We start from the raw sequence: 26029 nt of genomic DNA, 5'->3' as shown, positions 1-26029 counted from the left end.
AATATATAGTGATTTTATTCTGAGCACTTTTAGTAATATAACTTACAAATCCTTTACACAATAAATAATAGTGTAATAATGGTCCTGCTGCTTTTTTTCTCCTGTCATCGGATAAAAACACACGTACATCTGCTTTTCCAGCAATGATTAATCTCTGTATAAAATATATAATTTATAAAAACCATTCAGAAATACAAAATGTTTCAGCAGCCACTGAAATGGAAAATGTGTTCAGACTCAAAGGGCACTTGAAAAAACAAAGTCCACCAAAAGATTCACAGCAAATGTTGAGATACACGTTGTACGGCACGGTGGTGTAGTGGTTAACACTGTCGCCTAACAGGGTTCGATTCCCGCTTGGGGACCAGGTTTCCATGATGCCAGTTACCCAGGTGGGGTATCTCCCAGGCCTTTCTGTGTGGAGTTTGCATGTTCTCCCTGTGCTCGCAAGGGTTTCCCCCCCGATAAGATAAACCCAATGGAAAAACATGCACAACAATAGATCGCTAACGCTGTGGCGTCCTTGACGAAGACGGACAGGAGCACTTGGATTGGTCCCCTGGCGCAGCTCACGTTGACGCCTGTCTGCTCCCGGCTGCCCTTGGGGGGGAAGGACGACGGGATGGAATCGCAGATACAAATCGCATGCATGCATCGCATGCGTGCCGATTGATGACCTCTGAGCAGGCCCTAAATTATTATTATTATTATACTCCCAAGGATGGGTCTTGGCTCAGCTCAGAACTCGGCAGAATCTGCACCTGGCTCGCTGATAACAAACTATCATTACACCTGGGTAAAACAGAGTCCATTCTCTTCGGACCAAATAAGGCTCAACCCGCTCACACTTATGGACACTTTACAGAAGGAAAGGTCACTTTAAGAATAGTATAGTAGAGCTTGAGATTGTATAATATAGCAGTGTACATAAAGACCCAGTGCCTCATCCGTAGCTAACAGTGTACTGCACTACCACAGGACCTAGCATGTCCTACCATGCTCTGTAAATAACTCATGTACAGATACCGATATGCCCTACTTGTTTATTGCACAATGTCGCTCTTGGTTGGATTCTTATTATATATTATTACTATTGTATTACGCACATCGTTGCGGGCAAGACCCCCCCACATTTCACTGTATACCTGTATGCCGTGACAAATAAAACTCTTGTATCTCTTAGCTCAGCCCTCCACCTTACGGACAGTCTTCCAGGCCTTGACGGAGCATAGTGTGATGGGGTTAGAGCATATTTTCCTAACAGACTTAGGAGCCTTTCTCACTCACCATTCAGGGTCGAATCAGCGCCGGGTCGAACCAGAAAAGGGTGTGTCTGTCTGAGTGAGAACGCTCCCCCCCGTCCCCCGCTGATTCGTCCCCGGGGGCGCTGAACCTGGACCGATGAAATAGGTGGTCTCGGGTGCGGGCCAGTGGGAGCGGGGGGCGTGACACACACAGCGTTGTTACTGTAATGCTTTCATGCTTGCTTGAATTTTGGGCAGATAAAACCTCAACCAAAAACAAGCATGTGGAGCCTCACAGCTCAGTGGATGAAAACATGAAGTCACGTTACACAAAGCACCCTTAAACTCCACAGGGGGGACTTAGATTGCGAGGATTCAATGTCTAGCCAGATTGATAGTGGGTCTGATCTGAACCAACCGACAAGTACCCTAAGGTGTGCTGCTAGTTGGTAATGTCTTATATTAGGTAGGTCTAGACCCCCATCTTCACCATCCATCTGTAATTTGGCCATTTTCTGACGCGGTTTCTTCCCATTCCAAATGAATGAGCTTATATAATGATAAAGTTGATCGTTCTATAAATCCTCTGCATCCTACTTCCACTGGACAAACACTAGCTTTCCATCCTCGCTGTTCAAATGTGTTCAGACGTGCTAACGGACCACTTTCACTAACATTGCTAACAACATTGATTGATTGATGTTTATTTCAAATATGCAACAACAACAAACAAACATCAAGTACAGATATAGCCTTAAGCCGTTCAAATAATACATGTATGTAAAAAAAAAACGAAACAAAAGACAAACAAAAAACACAAAAGTCAAACAATAATTTTTTGTTTTTGTCATTTACATATTTGAAAAGGAGTGGGAAGAAGTATACTTATTTAATCCCACCCCTTTTTACTCATCAGATCATACTTTAGTAACTTTACTAATTCATACTTTACTAACTGCTCATTTTATTGTCAGACTTATAATGAAAAAATTTACTTAGTCAACACATTTTTTTTGAATAATTCCTTAATATTTGCCAAAACTGTAGGTTACCCTGTATCGTTTCTCATCATTTTATATACATATATACAACTACATATGCACATATATACATACATACACATAGCTACATACAGCCAATTATCAAACCCCTTCTTCATATCTGTACTCTGGAAAACCATTTGACTATATTTTATTTTAAACTGTTTTATGTATTTTTTTTTCTACTTTTTCTCCCCCTTTTTTCGGTGTTTTTCTCCCATCCCCAATTTAGTCGTTATGTCAATTCCCTTCCTGGTCGTTGCACGCATTTGTCCCCCACTTGCCGGTCTAGGGAGGGTTGATAGATACTATCACATGTCTCCTCCGATACATGTGGAGTCAGCCAGCCGCTTCTTTTCATCTGACAGCGAGGACTCTCATTGGGTGAGTGTAACGCGTGGGAGGATCACACTACCTCACCCAGATCCCTCCCTCGCTGAGCAGGCGCCCTGACCAACCTGTAGGAATCGCTGTTTACAATGACCAGGATACACACCCCACCGGCTTCCCACCCGCCAACACTGCCAATTGTGTTAGTATGGACGACCGACCAAGCCGGAGGTACCGCTGACAGCTGGATTCGATACCAGTGTCTCTGCGGTGGTAGGCAGGTGCTTAGTCCGCAGCCGCCCCAACTGTTTTATGTTTTGATATTGCTTTAACTCCACAATCAGACCGTTCCATAATTTTACTCCACAAATTGAAATACAAAGACTTTTCATGGTCGTTCGAAAACTGTATCTTTTAAAATGAAATGTTCCCCTTAAATTGTAACCCAACAATTCTCAGTAATGGCAAAAGATTATGAATAATTTGTAACCTGGGATCCCTGTGTCAAAAACACTGGTATTATCCTTTAAGAAGCGTGAGGCTAGAGGTCAGTAGTGACCACAGGAGTGACACCGTGGACGAGCAGCGTAGGTCCCAGGTCTTGACTCAGCAGGTCCAGTTGTCGCAGGTAGGCCTGGTAGCGGTTAGTGTCTGCTGGTGGGCGGGGCAAGTACAGGAACCGCACAGCAGGTGGCGGAGCTTGGTGCTGACGAATCAAACCGTTGACAGCGTGTATATATTCGTCAGTCAGCTGGGCAGAATTGTTGGGAAACCGCTGTACGCACTCTTTCTCCTTCTCTTCCTGCTCATGCTTCTCCTCATCCCATCCTCTCCCTTCCTTCTTCTCCTCCTTGTTCCTTTCCTCCCTCTCTCCCCGTCTTTGCCAATGCAGCGCCACCACCTGGTCCCAAGCCACCGTCTGTATCTGGGCCGAGATCCTCAATTCTTTCAGCATCGCGCGCAGTTTCACCGCCTCCTTCTCCCGGAGGCCCCGCCCTGCCTCCACACACAGGAAGAGGCGGAGTCGCGTCTGCTTCCAGGCGCGCGACTCCTGCAGAACACAGGCCAGCTGCAGGAGAAACAGGGAGCAGGTGTCCACGTAACAACTGTTGTCTGGTTGCAGGAGGTTGAGAGGCCACACGTCAACAAATGGCCCGGTCTTACCGAGGTTACGCCCAACCTTCAGTCCCGAGCACAAGGTTTCCTCCCGATTGAACTGATTGAAGTAACGCGCCAGAATGACGTTCTTCCCCATTTTGACAGTGTCGGCAATGACTGACACATACTCCTCTGACTGGAGGTCTTTGGTCTTGTCAACATCCCGCAGAGTGGGGAAGAAGAGGGGCCTTTGTTCCTTGGAGTCTTTGGCTGGGCTTATAGAATGCAAGCCACTGCCTGTAGAGAGGGCGATTTTGCCTTGGAGAAGGTCCTGAGAGATGCAGTCGTCGTGGAAACCCAGGACCAGGGTGTTAGGCCTCATTCCACCTAGATGTAAACATGGGTGGAGAATATAAATGTATTATGAGAGCAGTAATGTTTATGCTTATAGCTGTCATCAAGCCGTTTGCCATAATTGCTTAAATGATGTAAATTGGTATCAGAAAATGCCTTTCTAAAGAAATATTCAATGAAAAGCTGACTGACCAAAGCCAGTGATGAAGAGCAGATTCTGGACTCCGTGTCGGACCGAGTCAGCCAAGGTGAGGTTGACAAAGGCCTTGACATTGAGGTGGTCCACCAGAGACAGCCACGAGTCATAATGACACTGCAGGGGATTGGAGGGCAGGCCATCTGGTAGACCAGTCATGTATAGGAAAGACGTCAAGACAAATACAAGATAAGAACACATTAGTCAGTGTAGTGAAATTCATACCACGATAAAATGTATTCAGATATTGATATATATATATATTATATCACAATATCTGTTCATGTAGGTGAAATCACCTGCTCATCACGTATCACATGATAATGTAAAGAGTGATATCAAACTAAAACTCTTATTTTCAAACAACATCCCCTGAAGTATTGAAGATCTAATTTTGAGATTGGTGACCCAGGGCCCCAAGCTGGAGAAAGGCCCTTTCAAAAAGGTGGGTTTTACTGTGCAGGTTATTGAGGCTTAAGCTAGATTGTCCTTTTATCACAAAGAGCTGTACTGTATTGTACCCATTCTGCAATCTGTTAATAAAGTTTTCAATCAATCAATCAACCAATCAATCAATCACAATAACAGTGCTGCCATTATTCACACTATGGATGTGCCTAATAGTTGTAAATGACTTTGTTTGATTATCTGAAGGTGCATGCATATGAGTCGTGGATGGGGAGTGGAGGGCCAACCAAAGACACATCATGTGCACACGGCCCAGAGTTTCTTGCTACGCCCCTGGTCCTCACCTATCCACCCTTCCTGCCTAGTCTCATGTGGTCAAGAGTCACATGGCTTGGTTCTCTGAAATACAGGTGGGCGACAGTGGCTCGGGGAGGTAGAGCAGTTGTCCCCGGTTCGATTCCCGCTCCTCCGGGGCAGCGTGTCTAAGTGTCCTTGAGCAAGACACATAACCCCTAACTGCTCCCGATGAGTAGGTTGGCACCTTGCATGGTTGCCTCCGCCTTATCAAAAGCGATATATAAATGCCAAATGCCACCATTTACCATTTTTCAGTAATGACCATTAACCCATTGAAACTGGGAAACACATTTGTGTGTATATGCAGGCTATATAATGCATTGTTAGCAGGCGTTTTATGTCTAAATGGATTAATAAACTCACTCTCCTACCCTTCAAACTGGATGCACACTATACTTCTCCATGTACACAATTGTTAACCATCAGTCGCCCACCTCATCATCTACTTCATGACTCACCATCCTGGTTGGTTTCCTATCTTCACTGAGGGTCAAGGTCATTTAATCATAATGGGCAATACAAATAAACTTGACTGCAGCTAGACCCTGCCGTCGGCACCAGTCTTACCTAGTAACCCCAGTTGGACATGTCCCAGCACATAGAGGCCGCTCTTCTTCAGGTCATTGATGAAGGTGATGAGGCTGATACAGCTGCGAGCGTTAGCAACCATCAGCAACACCTGAGGCCTCCAGAACTTCACATGGTCTTTACGGACATCCAGCATCAGCAAGTACTTTCGCACCTGACAGAAATATAGAGAGGGTGTGAAGGGGAGACATGGAGGATGGGACTCAGGGCTGCTGCCTCATCTTAAGGATGATTCCTTGGTCGGTTTTTGGTCTTAGTCAACCAAGACATAATGTGGTAAGCACCGGAATTAAGGAGGTCCTTCTGCATGATTGCATGTGGGAAACAGATTTGTGGATTTACTCAGCTATTTCCAGTGGTGGCGCTGCACTGCTGCGACCCGGGCTACCTCGCTGCTGCCTTTTCTTTGTTTATTTTTACGTGTTTTTAGCAACGTTTTTAACATTGTGTGAGCCTGCATTTATGCCGGAATAGTGCTGCACGATTTGATGTTTGGGCAAGACTACTGTTCCTGATTTTGATAGTTTTGGAACTTATAATGATATCACAATGCCGCTCCACACCGACGTGTTGGGATACCAAGCCGGCGCTTCTCCGCTATTCCTGAGACCAACTACTGCTGCTCCGCCCCAGCAGCACACCTGCTCCCCAGTTCCCGAGAAAGCTGTGTGCGCGGACTCCGAGCCAACACGTTCGCCGACTGAGGAAGAGGGGGAGACACGGAGGGGTGAGCCAGAGACTACGGAGAAGAGCAGACAGACCACCTCTGCCTTCAATGATCTTCTGTAATGCCCGTTCGCGTGAATACTTTCGGCAACCCACTTGTCCTTCCGCATTGCTCTGATTGGCCGAGTGCGCGCATGCGCATGAGCCGCGACGGGCTCCTCAGCCAGGCAGGAATACTAAACTCTGCTTAAGCTCCAGGAGAGAGGAGAGAGGCTGAAAACCTGCAGTTCTTGCCCGACTGATGGGAGCCGAATCCCGGATCCGATTTTTCGGATGAATACCCCCAAAACATGGAGGTCCCGAATGCAATTTATACAAATGGAAGTATTGATTTTGCCGTAACGAATCATTAAAAAAATATACCGTTAACTGGAATATGTTGTGCCTTTACACATATGTTGGATTATGTAATTGGTTTGTCATGACAAACCAATAAAAAATCGCAAATTATACAACAACACACAGTAACCAATGATGCATGTAGTTACTGTGTTGTTGTAGCCACCGGTTAATTCGCGATTTTTTATTGGTTTGTCATGACAAACCAATTACATAATCCAACATATGTGTAAAGGGCCAAGGCACAACATATTCCGGTTACTGTGTGTTGTTGTAGCCACCGGTTAATTCGCGATTTTTTATTGGTTTGTCATGACAAACCAATTACATAATCCAACATATGTGTAAAGGCACAACATATTCCAGTTAACGGTATATTTTTTTAATGATTCGTTACGGCGAAATCAATACTTCCATTTGTATAAATTGCGTTAAGGGGAGTTTATTATTCCTGCCTTTCCGAGGAGCTTGTCGCGGCTCATGCGCATGCTCGGCCAATCAGAGCAACGCGGAAGGACAAGTGGGTTGCCGAAAGTATTCACGCTGCCCGTTCATTGAACAACAAAGTCGACGAACTTCGATTCAACACCAGGCTTCAACACGAGTACCGGGACTCGTGTCTGCTTGTTTTCACCGAGACCTGGCTACAGGAAGACGTACCGGACTCGCTCATTGACCTAGAAGGCTTCTCACTTGTGCACTCCGATAGGAACTTAAACTCCGGTAAGAGTAAGGGAGGAGGCACCTGCGTCTTCATCAATCAAAACTTGTAGGGTGACCAAATGCAAAAAGTCCAAAAGCAGGACAACAGTAAGATTTTTGTGGGACAGATAGACAATGTAATTTTTTTTATTAGAATAACTGGTCTTCACCGAATAGATAAAGGTTAAATCAAAATAAATACAAATTAAATACAAAATTATATCTCTCCACGTTAGTCTTGGCACTGGCAGCCGGCTTGTTACTAGCTAACATCTGTTTTAAATATTCAAACTTTAAATATAGACGCTTGTTATCTCAGCTGCAGTGACTTTGTCCGTCTGGCTATAATTTTTTGGTTTAAGAAGAAACATATCCATAGATCTGGATGTTTCTTTTTGGTGAGCCACTTTCAGAGACTCACGTCCACTGTGGCGCAAACTATGACACAAAACACAGAAAGCTCCCTGAGGATTGCCTGACATCGGCCTCACCCAGGCATGTGTCGTTTGCCATTCTTGGTTGTAACTGCAGGTTTGTTTCTTTTGACTGCTTTCCATCTTGATTTCTTGATTTCTAGTTCGCTTGTAATGTTGTTGTGTTTTTTATTTGACAGTGCGCTAAACGTTGACAGCGCGCTATATTTTGACAGCGCGCTAAATGACTACCTAACCAATCAGATCTGCGATATGAGGTAGCGTCACGAGCAGAGCGCTAAATTATTACCTAACCAATCAGATCTGCGATATGAGGTAGCGTCACGAGCAGAGCGCTAAATTATTACCTAACCAATCAGATCTGCGATATGAGGTAGCGTCACGAGCAGAGCGCAAAATTATTACCTAACCAATCAGATCTGCGATATGAGGTAGCGTCACGAGCAGAGCGCTAAATTATTACCTAACCAATCAGATCTGCGATATGAGGTAGCATCACGAGCAGAGCAATGTGTGTGGACAAGAGGCGGGTTGCTACGTTTACTGTAGGGAGGAGCTTTAAGACCCATGTTTTTTTTTTGCTTCGAAAAGAGGGACATCCTCTCAATATGCGGGACGCGGGACACAGGTCGAATGGCTGTGCAGTACAATCAAAAGCGGGACACCTGGTCACCTTAATCAAAAGTGGTGCTCACAATTCACTACGAGAGAGTCTGTCTGTAACCCTGACATTGAACTGGTATGCCTAAGCCTCCGACCCTTTTATCTCCCCCGAGAATTCGGGAACATTTTATTATGTACAGTTTATATTCCACCCAGTGGTAATGCTGCTAAAGCAGCCAGCGCTATAGCGGACTGTGTACACAGACAATTGAAATGCACTCCTGAAGCACCTTGCTTTATTGCTGTAGATTTTAATCATTGTAAACTTGAGGCTGTGCTGCCTGGATTCAAGCAATATGTAAACTGTAACACACAAGGTAAACGAATTCTGGACAAATGCTATGGCAATATTAAAGAAGCCTATACTGCCAAGGCTAAACCCCCGCTAGGCAATTCTGACCACAATGTTGTCCACCTAATTCCCACATATAAATCTCTGCTCAAGAGTAGCAAGCCACAAGTAAAAACTGTCCATGTTTGGAACGAAGACAGCATTGACACCCTAAGAGGCTGTTCTTCCTGTACCAACTGGGACCTCTTTCATGACCTGGACCTTGAAGAGGCCACTGATACTATTACAGATTAAATAAAAGTCTGCAGGGATAATGTGTTACCCCAGAAATCAATAACTATGTACCCAAACAATAAATCTTATATTTCAAAGGAAATTAAAGAGTGCATAGTTAAGAAGAGAATTGCATTCAGGAACAAGGATCTTGTGGCCATGAGGAATATCCAGAAAGAATTGAATCAGAAATTAAGGGGGGCCAGGAGGAAACAGAAAGAGAAATTTGAATCCCATTGCTCTTCTATGAACACAAAAAAACGGTGGGACGCTATGAAGTTTATGACAAATATGGCCCCAGCTAAAAGGTCTCTTAGTGTTCTAAATGAGGGTGAGAAGGCCAACAAACTTAATAACTTTTATGCCAGGTTTGAGACTGCCGACTTCTCACAGGAGCAAGTAACTGCTCTCCAGGCACTACCTGCATCAGAAGAACCAATAATAATTGAGCCACGTGTGGTTCAGAGACTGTTCTCCAACATCTGCCCCGGGAAGGCCTCTGGACCGGATGGCATCTCTGGCCGCATGCTGAAGTCATGCAGTGAGAAGCTGGCAGAGGCCTGGTGCCCAATCTACCAGAAGTCTCTGGATTCTCACACTGTTCTGTCCACCTGGAAAGACTCTATTATTATTCCTGTTCCTAAGAAAGCTAGCTGCAAGGAAAATAATGACTTTCGACTAGGGATGCTCGATATTGGCTTTTTTACCGATACCGATATACCGATATTGTCCAACTCTTAATTTCCGATACCGATATCAACCGATATCAACCGATACCGATATATGCAGGGTGTCCCCCCCCCAAAAAACTGAATGATTTCAGGTAATTAACATTACATATGTCTTGTTGTGGAATTAACATAACATTATGCATACTTTTGACAATAAATAAAATCTGAATTTGTTCTTACTTGCTTGCCTGGGTAAATAAAGGTTATAGAAATGTAAAAAAAATATATATATATATTTAAACCGATACCAATATTTTCCGATATCACATTTTAATGCCAATATCGGCCGATAATATCGGTAGGCCGATAATATCGGACATCCCTACTTTCGACCAGTTGCTTTGACTAATTAATTAATTAATTATCAATCTAGTGAAAACTGATGTCAGCTGTTCTTTGGATCCTTTTCAGTTTGCTTATAGGTGTAATACAGGTACTGATGATGCGGCCTAAGCCTTGGTTCATTTTATATCTAAGCACTTAGAGGACCCTACCTCTTACGTCCGACTTTTTAACTAACCGTACACAGCGGGTCAGTGTTAACGGCACTCTTTCAGAATCTAGAACCCTGAGCACTGGAGCTCCCCAGGGTATAGTAAGTTCACCTGTGCTTTTTACCTTGTATACAAACGAGTGCAGAAGCATCTATCCTAACAACCGCTTCATAAAATATTCTGATGACACTGCCATTTTACCTCTAATTAAGAATGACAGTGACCTAGCTGATTATTATTCGGAAATCCAGAGGTTTGTAAATTGGTGCGACAATAACTGTCTGGTTTTAAATGTTAAGAAGACTGAGGAGATGGTGTTTGACCCCAGAGGTGTTGGGGACCACAGGCCTGTGGTCATCCACAAACAGTCCATATCGCAGGTCTCCTCATATAAGTATCTTGGGATTTTTGTTGATAACACACTAACCTGGAACACCCATGTAGATAGCCTGTGTAGCAGACTAGAAAAACGACTGCACATTCTAAGTCGCCTTAACATGGTGTAGATCAAAAATGTATGTAACTTTTCTACCAATCTGTATTAGAGTCTCATCAGATACGGTATTAGTATTACAGCTTGGTTTGGTAACCTGTCTGTACAACTAAAGTCCAAACTGGTCCGTCTGATGAAGACTGCATGGAAGATCATAGGGGTGGAAGGTCACCTATCCCTGCAGTCTATTTTTGAACAGGCTACTCTAAGGCAAGCCAATAGAATTGTCTCGGACCCCTCCCATGTTTTACATGCCGAGTATGAGCTACTGCCCTCTGGGAGGAGATTTAAAGTTCCACACTCTAGACTAAATAGGTTTAAAAACTCCTTTATTCCGATCTCAGTTAAACTTATATAGTGCCAGATAAATGGCAATTATCGAATAACTGATATTTAGTTGTTATATTATCGATATTCGATAACTGATAGGTATACTATTCTAATGCGGTGTTGCCAGACATCCTGCTGTGCAGGTACTTTATTGTATCTTTTATATTGTTTATCTCCTCTGTGCAGGAGTCAGTTGTGTTGTGTCATGTCTGTATGTATGTGTCTGTGGCTGTAGTGTGGGTGTAAGCACAAGACAAATTTCCAAGCTGATGGGACAATAAAGTGACTCTTGACTTTTGATTTACTCAGCTCATCGATTCATCAACAAAGTCCTATGTTGACTATTAGTTTACTAAGAAGTCCTTTGGTTGAGGACAGCTTTAATAGGACTATGAGCAAATCCTTTACCTGGTGGAAGATGAGAGCTTGGCTAATGTAGCCCCAGTCACTGGTAGGTCCCAGGTAGTGGATGAGCATCAGGAGCAGCAGCATGAAGACTATGCTGGCCGAGGCGTAGATGGCGTTGATCAGGAACATCATGAGCAGACAGCCCAGGATGCCAAAAACACAGGTGTGCCAGGTGAAAAAACGGAAAGAGGGTCTAAAAAACAGAGGGAGAGGAGAGGATGAAGGGAAGTGTACCAGGTCAGTGGTAGGCTAAAAGGTTAAGAGAAGCAAAATCTGGTTGGAGGACGTGACTACCGGTGAAGTGACCTTGAGCAAAAGCACTTAAACCCAAACTGCTCCAATAGACCTGTTCACTGTATACAAACATACCGTGTTCGAGCCAATCAGCAATACCACCTGAGTCACGTGACTAAGTTGCCTCTGACCTGCACGAGCTGCTGCGCTAAAAGAATTACGACGGGGCTCTATGGAGAAACCATGGCACTCCCCTGACTAAAAGTTGTTTCAAATGAAAACAGCTGGATGTCATTTAGCCAAATCAGCATGGCTGTGAGTGTGAGTCTTTCACCTTTTACATATCTAGCTTTGGCATGGATTGATTGTTTAGATCGCTAGCATGGCTAACAAATGCAAATATATTGTAGTCTGCCCCGTTGTTCTGACCAGGATTACGTTCCTTTCTGCTCCGGTGATGCGCGCACACACTGAGTCTGACGTATACAGCAAGCAGGTCTATGGACCTGCTCAGTTACCAATATAAAGACTGCAGTTGTACTGGGTAGCCTCCATGTGTGTGTGTGTGTGCGTGTGTGTGTGTGTGTTTTGAGTGTGTAGCAGGGTGTTGTTGGATAGGGGCACACATGCTTGTGACCATGGTATAGATTTGGTGTAGGTTTGGAACATAAGACTCTAGACCCCATCTCATATCTGAGCTTGTGCACTTGAAAGGATTAACTGCACCTGAAATTGGGTGCTGATGCCCATTCCAGAGCCAGACAAGCCAAGTCCACAGCAGCATAGACCAACAAGAAGAAGATGGATACAATGCTGGCGAGGGTGTTCACTTTCCCAGAAAATAGCACCACCTAGAGAGAGGAAAGAAAAATATCTTACTGGCTTCTGACATAAAACCTTTATTGTCCTGGTGCATTATAGAGCATGTGCAGAAAATATATACATATGACAAATCTAATATATTATAATCTGCATACAAGTGTACAGGTGGCCACTGAAATTAACAGAGTAACATGTGAGAGAACATATGTAGTAGATGGTGAATGGATAGAGTACATACAGAAAGAGTACATAATCCAGTGCAGAATACAGATATGTGAGTAGTAATAAGGCTATTAAAAAGTAAAAGTGCCCTAAACAAATAGCATGTGGTCAGGGCAGGTGTAGAAATATGCATGAAAATGATAAGTGGCTATAATATTTATAATAATTACCGACTGATATGTAGGCCTATGTACCGAGCAGGTGCAAATTTAATAACGCAAGTTATCAAACAATGTATGAAAAGAGTTTGTGACATACAGAGGTATAGTGCTTTATCTTGTGGAGATATAGAAATATAGGATGTTGAGGCCAAGTAGACTCTACAAAGATAACAAGCCTGACTATGTTTTATGGACCATAGCAGTCTAAATATTGAAAGTGTATCTCTTTAGAAAACATCTTTCTCTCTTTCTCTGCGCGTCAAGTGTACTTATTTTACGTTCAGAAACTCACTGCTTTATTTTGGTCTGTTCTGGTCCAATGTGCGCAGTGATTGTTTTAATAAGAGGCTACCTTTTTGTTAGTGTGACCAGGTTCATCACCATACGAGGAGATAGCTTTAAGTTAGGTTTATCACCATACTAGGAGATAGATTTAAGATGTTTATCACCATACGAGGAGATAACTTTAAGCTAGGTTTATCACCGTCATCATCTAAATGCACACATTACCTGCGCTACGGCCCAGGATATCAGGACTGAAGCCCAGGGGTTTCCACTTCGAGAGGTTCTTCTGGCTGGGGCCAGGACACCACCTGCAGACCACAATAACAACAGTGTTAAGCTCAGACTGAAATCTACCCTCCAAATAGCTCACAGTTTAACTGATAATGTTCTGTGTTACGCTTTCCAAACAAATGTGTCTGTCTGACAATGAAAATAGTATTAATAACATGGTATTAATAACACAAACGTTGTCACTTTCTTTTGGGAGGGGGGGTGTAGGTGTATCTGTCAAAATCTTTGTTTGAGAGGAAAGCAACAGTTGTGATTGGAGGATCAAGAAAAGAGGGCAGGTTTGAGATAGGGCCATTGACCTATCCAAAGCTCTGCATACTCTCTTCTTGACCTTCCAATCACAAGCGTTGCTTTCCTCGGTCAAGCTAAGAGAGGGTGCGGCTTGGTCAATTGAGAAACAAGGAACCTGTCATGCTTTCTATTAGTCAAGGGATATTCTTCTTAGACAAAGTACAAATTGAGGAGGTTAGATTAACACAATGGCCGCCAACAACGAGTTTACTCGTTATTGGCCGCCAAACGAATAGCGCCAACAACGAGTTTACAAACGTTTGGGATCGTTATATAGTTTATTCGCTATATCTATTCATAATTCATAGCCGCAGCCTCTGGTATAGTCTTCAGACCCTGTCTGAGCTGGCAGACGGTCAACACCGCCCTCTACTGCCAGGCGGAGCTATTGCATCTCATTGAAAATGGGCTTGTGTCTTTTAGGAGGCGATCTGAGCCGGGCGGCCAGGGTTTAAATATTCAGGCGAGCCACTTCTATACAACGATGGCATCAGTAACTCCGCCCGCCCGTCATTGTGAAAGGGTCGGTAGTGTGGTGCGGACCTCCACGAGCATTATTTGGAATTGCGATAAGATATTTGGATTATCTCTTTTGCATTACATCAGATACAAGGTAAGAACATCATATATGAATTTGATCGTTGATCTGACATTTATTTCTACCGCGATCAAAGCAATCTGTGTGTAGGTGTATGTGCTTATTACAGTTGGCTGCGGTGGGGGTGGGGGGCACCCCGCTACGACGGTAATTTCATGTATGGACGAGGAGACATAATAGTGATAATCTAGCGTTGATTTCAGGATGATTAGATAATCAGCCGAAAAATTACAACGTGATGACTGGATTACAGTCAAATGCATTTTTCTCGCCTTTTCCTGGAATTACTGAAAAACATCCAAACCATACTCTATTCAAAACGGTATAAAACGGAAATGTACGAATGAAAAAACAATCTGTCTCTGCAATGTTGACTAGAAGCAGCTCACTGAGACCCGACGGCATTATCAGACCCATAGATATAATATAAGATATATTTTAAGCACTCGCAAATGCCACAGTCTAAAACTATATCCATTGAATAAAGACCTGGCAATGAATGGGGTATTAGCGCCCCCTGCTGTGGCGGTCAATGTGTTAAAGGGGAACTATTTTACAATTTCTTTCACTATTTGGGCACTTTTACACACTTCCTGTGAGTCTATGGAACACCTCTGTAATATATATATTTTTTATTCATTGTTTTGTATTTCTAATCAAGTCCTCAAAAACAGCATTTTTCTACCTCAAGATCTCGAGCTGTTTTGAGCCTGGGCTCCTAAACCACTGCGCAGCGGCGTCGTCGCCTGAACATTAACATGCAGCGGTGTCTTTCTGACATCACATATCGCGCACATTTTCAAATGACTCAGTTCAGTGAGGGTGAATATTGTGAGAGGAGAATTGGAAGAATGCGCCAATATGAGAATTTTGAGACATAGATCATATTAATATAAGTTCACATAGCTAGGAAACAATGCTAAACACTCAAAAAGGCCATTTATAAGATAGTTCCCCTTTAAGGGACAACAGGTGGATGGTATCAGAATCCCACCAAACAGGTCATCCTTGGACAGGGCATAGAGGATCCGCGAGGCTCCAATGAGGTTACTCATGGCGGCAGAGATGGTGGAAGAGTAGATCCCCACCGTCACCATGGGCAGCCACATGTGGATCTTCCCCAGGAAACTGTAGTCTCTTTGGAGGAGGTGCCTAAGAGAAAGAAGGGGGGGGGGTCATTAAATTGGTGTTTACAATGTCTCTAATACCACTTTTTACAAGACAGGGGCAGGGTCACTCGTGCTTTGACCAGATTGTTTTCTGGTTCATAAACTGTCTGCTTCAATGATCCTTTTCCTGTCTTGCTGCACTGTCCTGCTCTGGAGAGGCATCTCACAGCATGTTTTAAAGAAACTGATGCACAGTGGAATATCCCTGTTCCATACCACTTTATTTTAATTATATGTACTACCTATTGTAACATTGGATAACTTTTGCCTTTTTTTGGTTGAATAGAAAACAAAGGTGCACTTTATCATAAAATGATTTCCAGAATGTGCACAAACAACAACAAAAAATCCTCCTGTCCAAAGACAACCTGTTTGGTGAGATCCTGAAATACCACCCATCCCTCCTTAATCTAACCTCTTCCATTTGTAAGTTCTTCCTTTAATCAGACCAGCATGTGTGACCGGTGATCACCTACCTAGGCCCTCATGCATCAACGTGTTCTACGCACAGATCTGTGCGTAACCCGTGCGTACGATCATTTCTAAGCAAAGAGTGGGATTCATCAACTTCAACTTGAACTTGACTTCGTGCTTACATCTACGCACATTTCGGACCTGGCGTACCTCGCGCCCAGTGGTAGAATATATTATTACAACAAGGAAATGAGCTTCTGTGCATAATAACACTGGATGTTCTATGAACCGTAGTTCATTATAGTTCATTGTAAAATAGCAACAGTAGTGTAATTATGGTCAAAACCCTATAAATAGCATTTGGAATAATAGATCTTTCTCTCAGAATGAATGCAGCATGTCATATATGTTACGATGAATTGAAAATGGGGGACCCTGATGTAAACAAGACGAAAGTCTTTCTCTGGTCTGCATCCCCTTAACAATTGTATGTATTGAGCTGTACTGTACTGTACCCATTCTGCAATCTGTTAATAAAGTTCTCATTCATTCATTCATTCATTCATTCATGGTTTATATAGCGTTATCGGAATATACGGGGTGTAGGCTACTGACTGACTGCGCTCCGCGTAGCTTGATTGATTGATTGATTGAAAAGTTTATTAACAGATTGCAGAATGGGTACAGTACAGTACAGCTCAGTACATACAATTGTTAATTGGGGATGCAGACCAACTTTCGTCCTGTTTACATCAGGGTCCCCCATTTTCAATTCATCATAAATCATAAAGCTCAACTCGTTATTATTTTGCGCACAGACCGCCGAAACACGGGAACGTTTTGATCATATTTAAAAGGCTTTACGTTAAACGAAACAAGTGGAATTTCGAAGCTGTAAGCAGAATAAGTCATATGAATATAGTGTTCTTCCCCCTATATAGAATAGAAAACGCATTGCAATGACACCATGCAGATAGTGGACAGACTATATGATGGAATTCAAGTTCATGTATTGAAAGGCAGGATACATCATACATGCAGTGAGATTCATTGTTCTTGTATATGCTCTCGTATTATATTGTTTATATAGGCTACCCAATACTGACATCAAAATAGATTGTAGTAGTATGCCTCTAGAAATCATGCAGCAGGTAGAACATTGACGGGAGATCCATCGCGATTTGGAATAGAATTGAGGAGAACTTTAATCCGTGGGTATTAATCAAACAACACGGGAAAAGGCAGTCATATTCCAGCGCGGTCTTTATTAGCCGACAACAAAATAGATGCCTCTAAAAATCATATAGCCAATCGAACACAACTAATAAAGGCATTCATATTGTACAGCACGGTTATAATGACACACAACACAACCAACGCCAAACAGTGGTCAACGAACGGTCTTTATTAGTATTTTGAGCTGTCCAGGCAGAATTGCAGCAATGGTCTTAGGGAGCCGTTGATATCTGACATCACCGTTTACAAATCCGCCTTTTATTTATCCACCTCCGTTACGAGGACCTCCACCTCGGTGTCTGTGTAGTTTCTCTTTTTCGTTCGCTTTGCCATCCTCCAACATTCCACGCACAGGGATTCCCTCATGGTATTTGAAGGGGAGGGCCTGACCATATTTGGTTGGTCGGGGCGGTTTTGGTATGCAAATACGTGAAAGCGTGCACGAGCTGCGGCGCAGGGCCAAGGTGGGATTCATCATGACAGGTGTGCGTAGAGCCTGCTTACGCACGTGTGATGAATGCCGACTTCCCTGTGCGTGCGCTAGTTCTAAATTCCGTGCTTACGTGTGGAAGTAGGTCAAGGTCAAAGTCCACGTTGATGAATGAGGGCCTAGTCTTTACCTAAGCAAGAAAAGGATCCAAAAACAGGTACGCTTGCAGGGGTATTTAACTAAGGAGTTTACACCAAAGGCGCTTTTCCACTGCATGGTACCTACTCTACTCTACTCTACTCTACTCTACTCTACTCTACTCGGTATTTTCGGTTTTCCATTACCAAAGTACCTGGTACCAGGCTGGTACCAGGTACTTTTTCGGTACTTTTTTAGTCCCTGCTCGAGTCTGGTTCCAAGCGCGAGCCAAGCGGGTAGAACTGGTACTATAAAAGTCACGTGAAACACTGCAGACCACTGATTGGTCAGAAGAGAGACGCGTCACTAGTTGGAGAGTCTGAACTGGTCTGAACGAAAACAGAAAGCCGCCATCTTTAATGTCTCGCATAGGATTTCATTATGGTTGCAGCAGGCACAAGTTCAATAAACAAACGATACAGTCACTGTGTATTCTGCCTCATTTATTGATTAAACAAAACCGACATCAACACAATTTGCCACCGAGCGGAGAGTTTAGTCTCGCAAAAAGATCGCTGACTTGTTAAGGCTTAAGCTCCACAACGGTGGAAGGAATGTTCTAATGTGCTAATGTTGTGCTAGCGTTTTAGCATGGCTATCGTACATAGCGGGTTCAATATAACTCGCTATTGATTGTTTGTATGAGTAACGTTAATGCTAGTAGAATAGACACAACGTGAGGTAATCACCATCCATTTTAAACCGGTTATTACCTAATGCTAACGTTAGCAAATAGACGCGACTGGTAACGTTACAGCGTTGTTGTTAGCCTAATGCTAACGTTAACGTTAGCATATATAGACAGCCTAGCTGACGTTAACGCTTGTAGAATAGACACAATGAGGGGTAACGTTAGCGTTAGCAGAATAGACACAACGAGAGTCTCGTTAATGTTGTTATTGATTGATTGAAAACTGTGTTTTACTCTGGCTTGCCAAGCTCATAGCCCCTTTCGTGACTGTGATGCACCGAGTGAATCCACAGTCACTTGCTCCTTAATAGGAAACCAACCTAGATTTACCATGAAGGACTGGTTCTGGCCGAACCGTTCGTTATACAAGTATCACAGAGACATTTCAAAGGTACTCACAGTTGCACAAGGGTTTCGGACAGAGATACGGGATGGTTTGAAAGCTCGACGTTGCTAATAAACATTTTAAATATTTTTTATAAACTGCTCAACACTGCATTATTTCCGGCGTTGGCTGCCTGGTGTGATCACAGCGCATGCGCATCATGCACCCAACGCCGGAAATAATGCCGTTTTGAGCAGTTTATAAAAAATATTTAAAATGTTTATTAGCAACGCCGAGCTTTCAAACCATCCCGTATCTCTGTCCGAAACCCTCGTGCAACTGTGAGTACATTTGAAATGTCTCTGTGATACTTGTATAACGAACAGTTCGGCCAGAACCAGTCCTTCAGGGTAAATCTAGGTTGGTTTCCTATTGAGGATCAAGTGACTGTGGATTCACTCGGTGAGCTCTCATGCTGATCACCAGCAGCCACGCCTCCCCACACGGAGACAAACTGAGTACTTTATTTTAGTACCTGCAGTGGAAAAGCAACATGGTACCAGGTACCTAAAGCGAGTAGAGTAGAGTAGAGTCGAGTAGGTACTACTACATGGGTTTCACTCACGTTACATGTGCTTATTACAAATATGACACACAGATTCATTACAAACCCTCCATTTGCGTACAAGGTAATATGTAGCAATGGGGAGAGACTACAGAGATTTTGTCTAAAGTAGAACACTCTGTGTGCTCCAGTGTTCTACTTTGGACTAAATCTCTGAAGTCTCTCCCTGGTTCAAGATTGCCCTATTCTGAGAGCACCAGACAGGCCTACAATTCCTTTGTATGTGGGTTGGTTGGAGCGTGTGTAATTTCTCCCTTAATGCAATATGTAGCATTTGTTTCTGTGTTTTTTTTGCGTGTCTGACCGATCACAGGAGCAGGCTGCAAACAGGCTGAGCAGATTGTATGTGATGAAGGTGATGAAGACTGCCGTGAGTGTTCCTCTTGGGATGGAGTAGCCAGGGTTCTTCAGGTCCCCTGAACAAATGAGAAAGTTCCTGTTTTAACCCTTTCACTACCACACTATCAAAGGGTTAACCCTTTCACTGTGGCAATACAGAAAGTTAACCATTTCACTGCCACACGACAAATGGTTAACCCTTTCACTATCACACTACATAAGGTTAACACTTTCACTACCACACTACAGAAGGTTAACCACATGACATCTCAACCTCATCTAGATGCACAAATACACAAACATTACTCTCATTTTCAGGGGGCGACATTGGCCCAGGAGGTGAAGCGGTCATCTGGTAATCAAAAGGTTCCCGGTTCAATCCCGGCTCCTCCAGGCAGCGTGTCGAAGTGTCCTTGAGCTATACACTTAACCCATAACTGCTCCCGATGAGCACGTTGGCACCTTGCACAGTTGCCTCCGCCGTCGGTGTGTGAATGTGTGAGTGGATACAAATAATTGCAGTCCAAAATGCAGTCTTTTTGGAGACGAGTGCACCCTGGATACGCTCCGTTTTGGAGCCAAATTCGGATTGGCAGTCTGAAAATTACCCGTATAAATGAGATCATTGTGACCTTTCACCTGACATGTTGGAGCCTGCCATGATTCCAGTGCAGCCGTTGAACATGACAGCAAACACGGTTGTGAAGCTCATCATGGCTCCAGTGGTGTAGTCTACAGTATAGTCAGCTGACAGGGGCAGAAGGACAGGGTAGGATTACTAATAGCACGACAGCAGGGATACACTGCATACACACGGTCAATACATCCTTTTCGGTAGCACTTCATTCAGGGATAATTTCTGTGTAATAACATAGAAATAACTTCATTATTGGGCGCCCTCGTGGCGCACCGCATAGTGCCTCGCACACCTACGCGGCCATCCCGGGTTCGCATGTCTTCCCGACTCTTCTCCCGTTCATCCTCTCCTCCTCTGTCGGTCATGTCTGACCATGAAAAAAGCAATAAATGCTAAAAAAGAAATCTTTAAAAAGAAATAACTTCATTACTTGGTTAATAACAAGTAATTACCGGTATTTGTAAGTAAGTACCCATCCATAATTACAAATAATGACTAGTCGTTAGCTGATCTTACCAGAAATTACAGAATCATTATACAGTAATTACCCTGTAATTTGTGTACCGAAGTGCTACCTCATTTTCTTCTGAGACATGGGTTGTTTGAATAGATCAAAGATAAGAGCAGAACCAATTGAGGCCAATAAAAGTATGAAGCCTATAAACAATTTTCTTATATGAGCCATTGGCTGTTTCAATAGATCAAGGATAACAAGGCTGATAAACCAGCCAACTATTAAACTCCCCATCATAAAAGCATAACGCCAAACACCACCTACCCCACAGGTTGCTCTTCAGGGTGTGGAGTTGGAGGCCAGTGTAGTTGGCCGTAAGCAAGCTGGTAATATTAACACCAGGGGTATCAGGCAGCGTCACAATCCTGGGCCCCACAGCGAAGAAACTAATGAAGACAGAAGCTAGGACTGTTGCCACGATGATAAAGATGACAAAGGTGGCTTTGGCATAGATGTGGGCGCCCACCTGAAATGACAAAACAATTCGTTTTAGAGAAGGATTGAGGGGTGTCATGGAATAATTTGTTTGGAAAAAAAGTGCTCTTGTGTAAATGATTCATGATGCAAAACACAATTAACAAGGTGACTAAATTAAATCCCAAGGTTATCTAGGCTCATATAGACCTTTTCTAAGTGTTCTGTTGCTATTCTGTTGCTAGGGGAACAGCTTTGGCCCCTGATTATTTCCTGTCAGCAACTGTATTAACAAACATTGCAACAGGAAATACAAAGGGTCCTATTTAGAATGCGTTTGTTGTCAAGTTAGAAAAGGTCAATTCAATATTCTGCTGGGATCGTTTGACTGAATCTAACCTAATTAAATGTGTTGACGTAGCACGTCTCACCAGACAGACGACCAGACAGAGTAAGAGCAGGGTGGAGCTGTACAGCAGAGACCACCAGTATCCAGATGGCAACACCTGATGAGGACCTGCTACGTCTGCTGCACTGGCTGGACAGGTAAAGAGGAAGATGGTTAATTAAAATGCAATCACCAACACATTTGAATACTTTATTTGGTTCCACAAATTATATTACAGGGAATCAAATGTATCGGGGCCAAGCATCACTGAACACTTAAGGGTACACAATCACATAGCACCTCCTTCTCCACGTGGCTAAGCTGCCAATAATAGCAGAGACAGAGCAATATTTGGCAATTTGTTTGGCTTTTCTTTTAGACATTGCAGCAATTCTCAGACCGGTCATGGTGCATTTGTATACATGGCCAAGACTTCCGAATACAAGTACACAATATCTACACCTCCCAAGGTCGGCCATCACATTGAGCAGTGGTTGGTATTTGATATACTTGTCCCAGAAGGCCTGGTCCATGTACAGATCAAAGGCACAGCGGCAGTCTACTTCTATGACCAGCACCTCCCTGTGGCTGGTGTCAACAAAAACAACATCCGTGTATTTGGTATGTTAGCGAAGACATTGTTGGTAACACACACACACACACACACACACACACACACACACACACACACACACACACACACACACACACACACACACACACACACACACACACACACTCAACACAAATGCATTAGTACATTCATAAATAATTGATAATGACACAATTATTGTTAAGTCCAACATGCATCCTACCTTCAGGTAAGCCAAAGTTAGCGATGATGGCTTCAACCAGACCCAGAATATAGAGGGCACTGGCGCACACATTAGCAAAGAAGAACATAATGCCAATGCTGCCTCCAAACTCTGGACCCAGGGCTCGGCTGATCATGTCTGGGGACAATGTGCGTTATGGCTCAAACATGTGGAGTCAAGTGGTGGGAACAAAACATCATTCATTGGCTCAAGACGTTCTTCATCTGAGCCATTAGGGTTTCACATCAGCTACCACTTACAAAAAAAGTGTCATCATGGTAGTTTGATGGTAATTTCAGTTTGACCATGGCACCAGCTAGGGCTGGGTGATCTGGTCAAAATATGATATCCCTATATGTTTTCTTATTTTTGACAGTATAATGATTTTTTTTTTTTTTTTTTTTGTGCAAATTACAGTGTGATTTTACATATCTTTGATTATTAATTATTATAACATAATTATGTTATGGTGCCTTTCATTCAGAAGGATATATTTAATTCTGTGTTTTATCCCAAAATCTTTATAATACTGCTGCAATGAACACTCTTTGTAATAACTTAAAGAAATAATATAGTTAATATAGTTTTACAATTTGTGTATATCATTGAGGACGGTATAGTAAAAATCCATACCGTTGTATGGATTCACAATGGTATACCTTAATATTGGGTAGACACTAGAGTACTAGACCCTAGTGCCGGCCATTGTATAAATAATTCACCATGATACTGGCATGATAAAAGTTATGCATCACCACTTTGTACTTAAATAATACCTTGGTATACTCCTTGATACTCTGTATATCACGGTATTTCCATCATGTTTGGTCATTAGGCTACCATCATGGAATGAGATCATCTCTGGTATAGCCTACTTTTCATAGCTCTGATGTGAGGGACACCCAGACTGACACAACACTTTGAAGGATACAGTAGGCCCCTCCAGCATCCAAAGCCCCATTGGTGGAGATGGCACAGACAGACAGCACGGTCATAATGATGATGAAATAGGCCACCAGTAACATACCGACGGTCTGATACAGGCCTGCTTGACCCACAGTAAACCCTAGAGAGAGAGAGAGACGGGGGCCCAACAAAGAACGATTACGAAATGATTATGAAATATGGGCCCAACAAAAGAACACCTACGGGAGACCGCAATTCGAAACTGGCCCCTGTAAATGTCCTAACCCAACCCAATGTACAGTAAATGACCAAGTATGGTTTTGTCAATATTCCAATGTACAGTTTTGCGTGTACAGTGTCCCACCCCACCCACCCAACCTACTCCAATGTACAGTCCCCCCCCCCCCACCTACCCTCCAATGTACAGTTTCTACGTCAAATGTATATACTCTCTTTTCTGGACTCTTTTGGTATCACAAACAGTACTGTATTTGCAAATCTGATATGTCATAAATGTATAGATGTAGCAGTACTGTCTATCTGTATGTCATGTATGTCATATATGTTATGATGAATTGAAAATGGGGGACCCTGATGTAAACAAGACGAAAGTCTTTCTCTGGTCTGCATCCCCTTAACAATTGTATGTATTGAGCTGTACTGTACTGTACCCATTCTGCAATCTGTTAATAAAGTGTTCAATCAATCAATCAATCAATCAATCAAAGGTTTTACTCAACATTTTACACAACACAACCAAAAAGTGACATGTGTATTAAAATATAGTCAATGGGCAGACTTCTGTTACAAAATGTATCTCAACAGTAGACAGACACTCTAGGTGCAGTGGTGGAAGAAGTAGTATGCAGTTCCTTTACTTAAAAAAAAGAAGTAAAACTAGAAATACCCAGATAAAATAGTACTCTGGTAAAAGTTAAAGTCCTCCATACAAGTAGATACGTATTTGATATTGGATGTACTTAAGTATCGAAAGTAAAAGTATATTTGTGTATTCCAGTGCTTGGAGCATTCAACTCTCGAACCATTTACCTCTAAAGGTTATTATGTTAAAGTGGTATGTAATCCAGTTATGCAGTTGACAGGCTTCAAATTTGAAACGACTTCTATGCAACATCCTTTTCTTCAAAGTAACTAATCAAATGTAGTGGAGTAAAAAGTACAGTTCCCTAAAAATGTAAATACTCTGTACCTCGGAATTTTACTAAAGTGTGCTTGAGTAAAAAAAAAAAAAAAAAACACGTAGTTACTTTCTACCACTGTGTATGGTCACGGGTGATGTGTGATACAAATGATTCAAGTATGCCCATGCCCTCAAATACAGCCTAATAGGTCGTACTGTAGTTTACTCACCGATTCGCAGGAACACGACGACGCTAAACATGGATAGTAATGTCGGTATGACCACTCCGAATACCGTTCCGAGCTTTTTGGCCCCTGCGTTTGAGCGTCGGGCATCTTTCTCCACCGTGAACTCGGTGTGATTGTTGGACATGTTCTTCGCCTCAGTGTTGGTGGAGAGCCGGTAGTGCAAAAGTGGTGTTTTTTCGGACATGATTATTTATTCTACTACGATATCTTCAGCTAACTGGAGTCAAACAAAGGCACAATGTCACCTGTAGCGAGCTGCAACGTTCCGACTCCATGCAATGCGCTACATCATCTGCCAGTCTCTCATGCGGTTCACTTTCTGCAGGTACTGCACGAGAAAACAGCTTTCAGAATGAGATCATGACGCTGACTATACATTTAATATAGATCCAATCAACGGAGGCCTTGGTTGTCTTATCTATCTGATTGATTGATTCATTGATTGAAAACTTTATTAACAGATTGCAGAATGGGTACAGTACAGTACAGCTCAATACATACAATTGTTAAGGGGATGCAGACCAGAGAAAGACTTTCGTCTTGTTTACATCAGGGTCCCCCATTTTCAATTCATCAGGATATGACATACATGACATACAGATAGACAGTACTGCTACATGATACATTTATGACATACCAGATTTGCAAATACAGTACTGTTTGTGATACATGACATACAGATAGACAGTGTACTGATACATCTATAGGCCTACATTTATGACATAACATGACATCTGATAAACAAATCTTGAAATTATATAGCTGAGACACCAGTGGAGGAAGTTAAATATTATGCTTACAATATCACTCGTGTATTTTCGCATTGGCCTAACCTCAAATTAATGAAATGCTCAGATTAAACTACTACCCCCCTGCCCTGGATCCTCCTCGTTGAGAACCACTGGCCTAATTTATCAGGAAAAAGCATGGCATATTCAAGGCATTTACATGTTTAATTATAATTGTCTTCGCAAAAGATTTTTTCTCCACATATATTGAAAATAAGACAATACACATTCCTTTGCAATAATACTTCGAGGGGGAAATCCACCCTAAACGAGAATGCACACATGTTATTCTATAATACTGTACAAGTACAACTCAGTTTCGATTTGTGAATATGAGCAAGTCTCTC

The 26029-nt window shown here is 42.8% G+C and overlaps 1 protein-coding gene across 1 annotated transcript; it reads right to left on the bottom strand.

Annotated features, from left to right (window-relative positions):
• Positions 1-3155: 3155 nt before the first annotated feature.
• LOC311239179 (solute carrier family 12 member 9-like) lies at positions 3156-24940 on the bottom strand (the record flags this gene model as incomplete). The annotated part of the gene is made up of 14 exons (XM_084327454.1): positions 24877-24940; positions 23531-23665; positions 22600-22737; positions 21828-21934; positions 21247-21448; positions 20471-20578; positions 19797-19908; positions 15399-15556; positions 13450-13532; positions 12461-12585; positions 11501-11693; positions 5595-5769; positions 4259-4405; positions 3156-4099 (listed from the first exon to the last, which is right to left on the bottom strand). The coding sequence occupies exons 1-14, from the start codon at positions 24905-24907 to the stop codon at positions 3156-3158; spliced, it is 2658 nt and encodes an 885-aa protein (XP_084183580.1). The 5' UTR covers positions 24908-24940.
• Positions 24941-26029: the final 1089 nt, after the last annotated feature.

Source organism: Notolepis coatsorum, assembly GCF_963971535.1.
Source record: "Notolepis coatsorum genome assembly, chromosome: 13".
In the NCBI taxonomy this organism is placed as follows: Eukaryota; Metazoa; Chordata; class Actinopteri; order Aulopiformes; family Paralepididae; genus Notolepis; species Notolepis coatsorum.
This window is presented reverse-complemented; position numbering and strand designations above follow the sequence as displayed.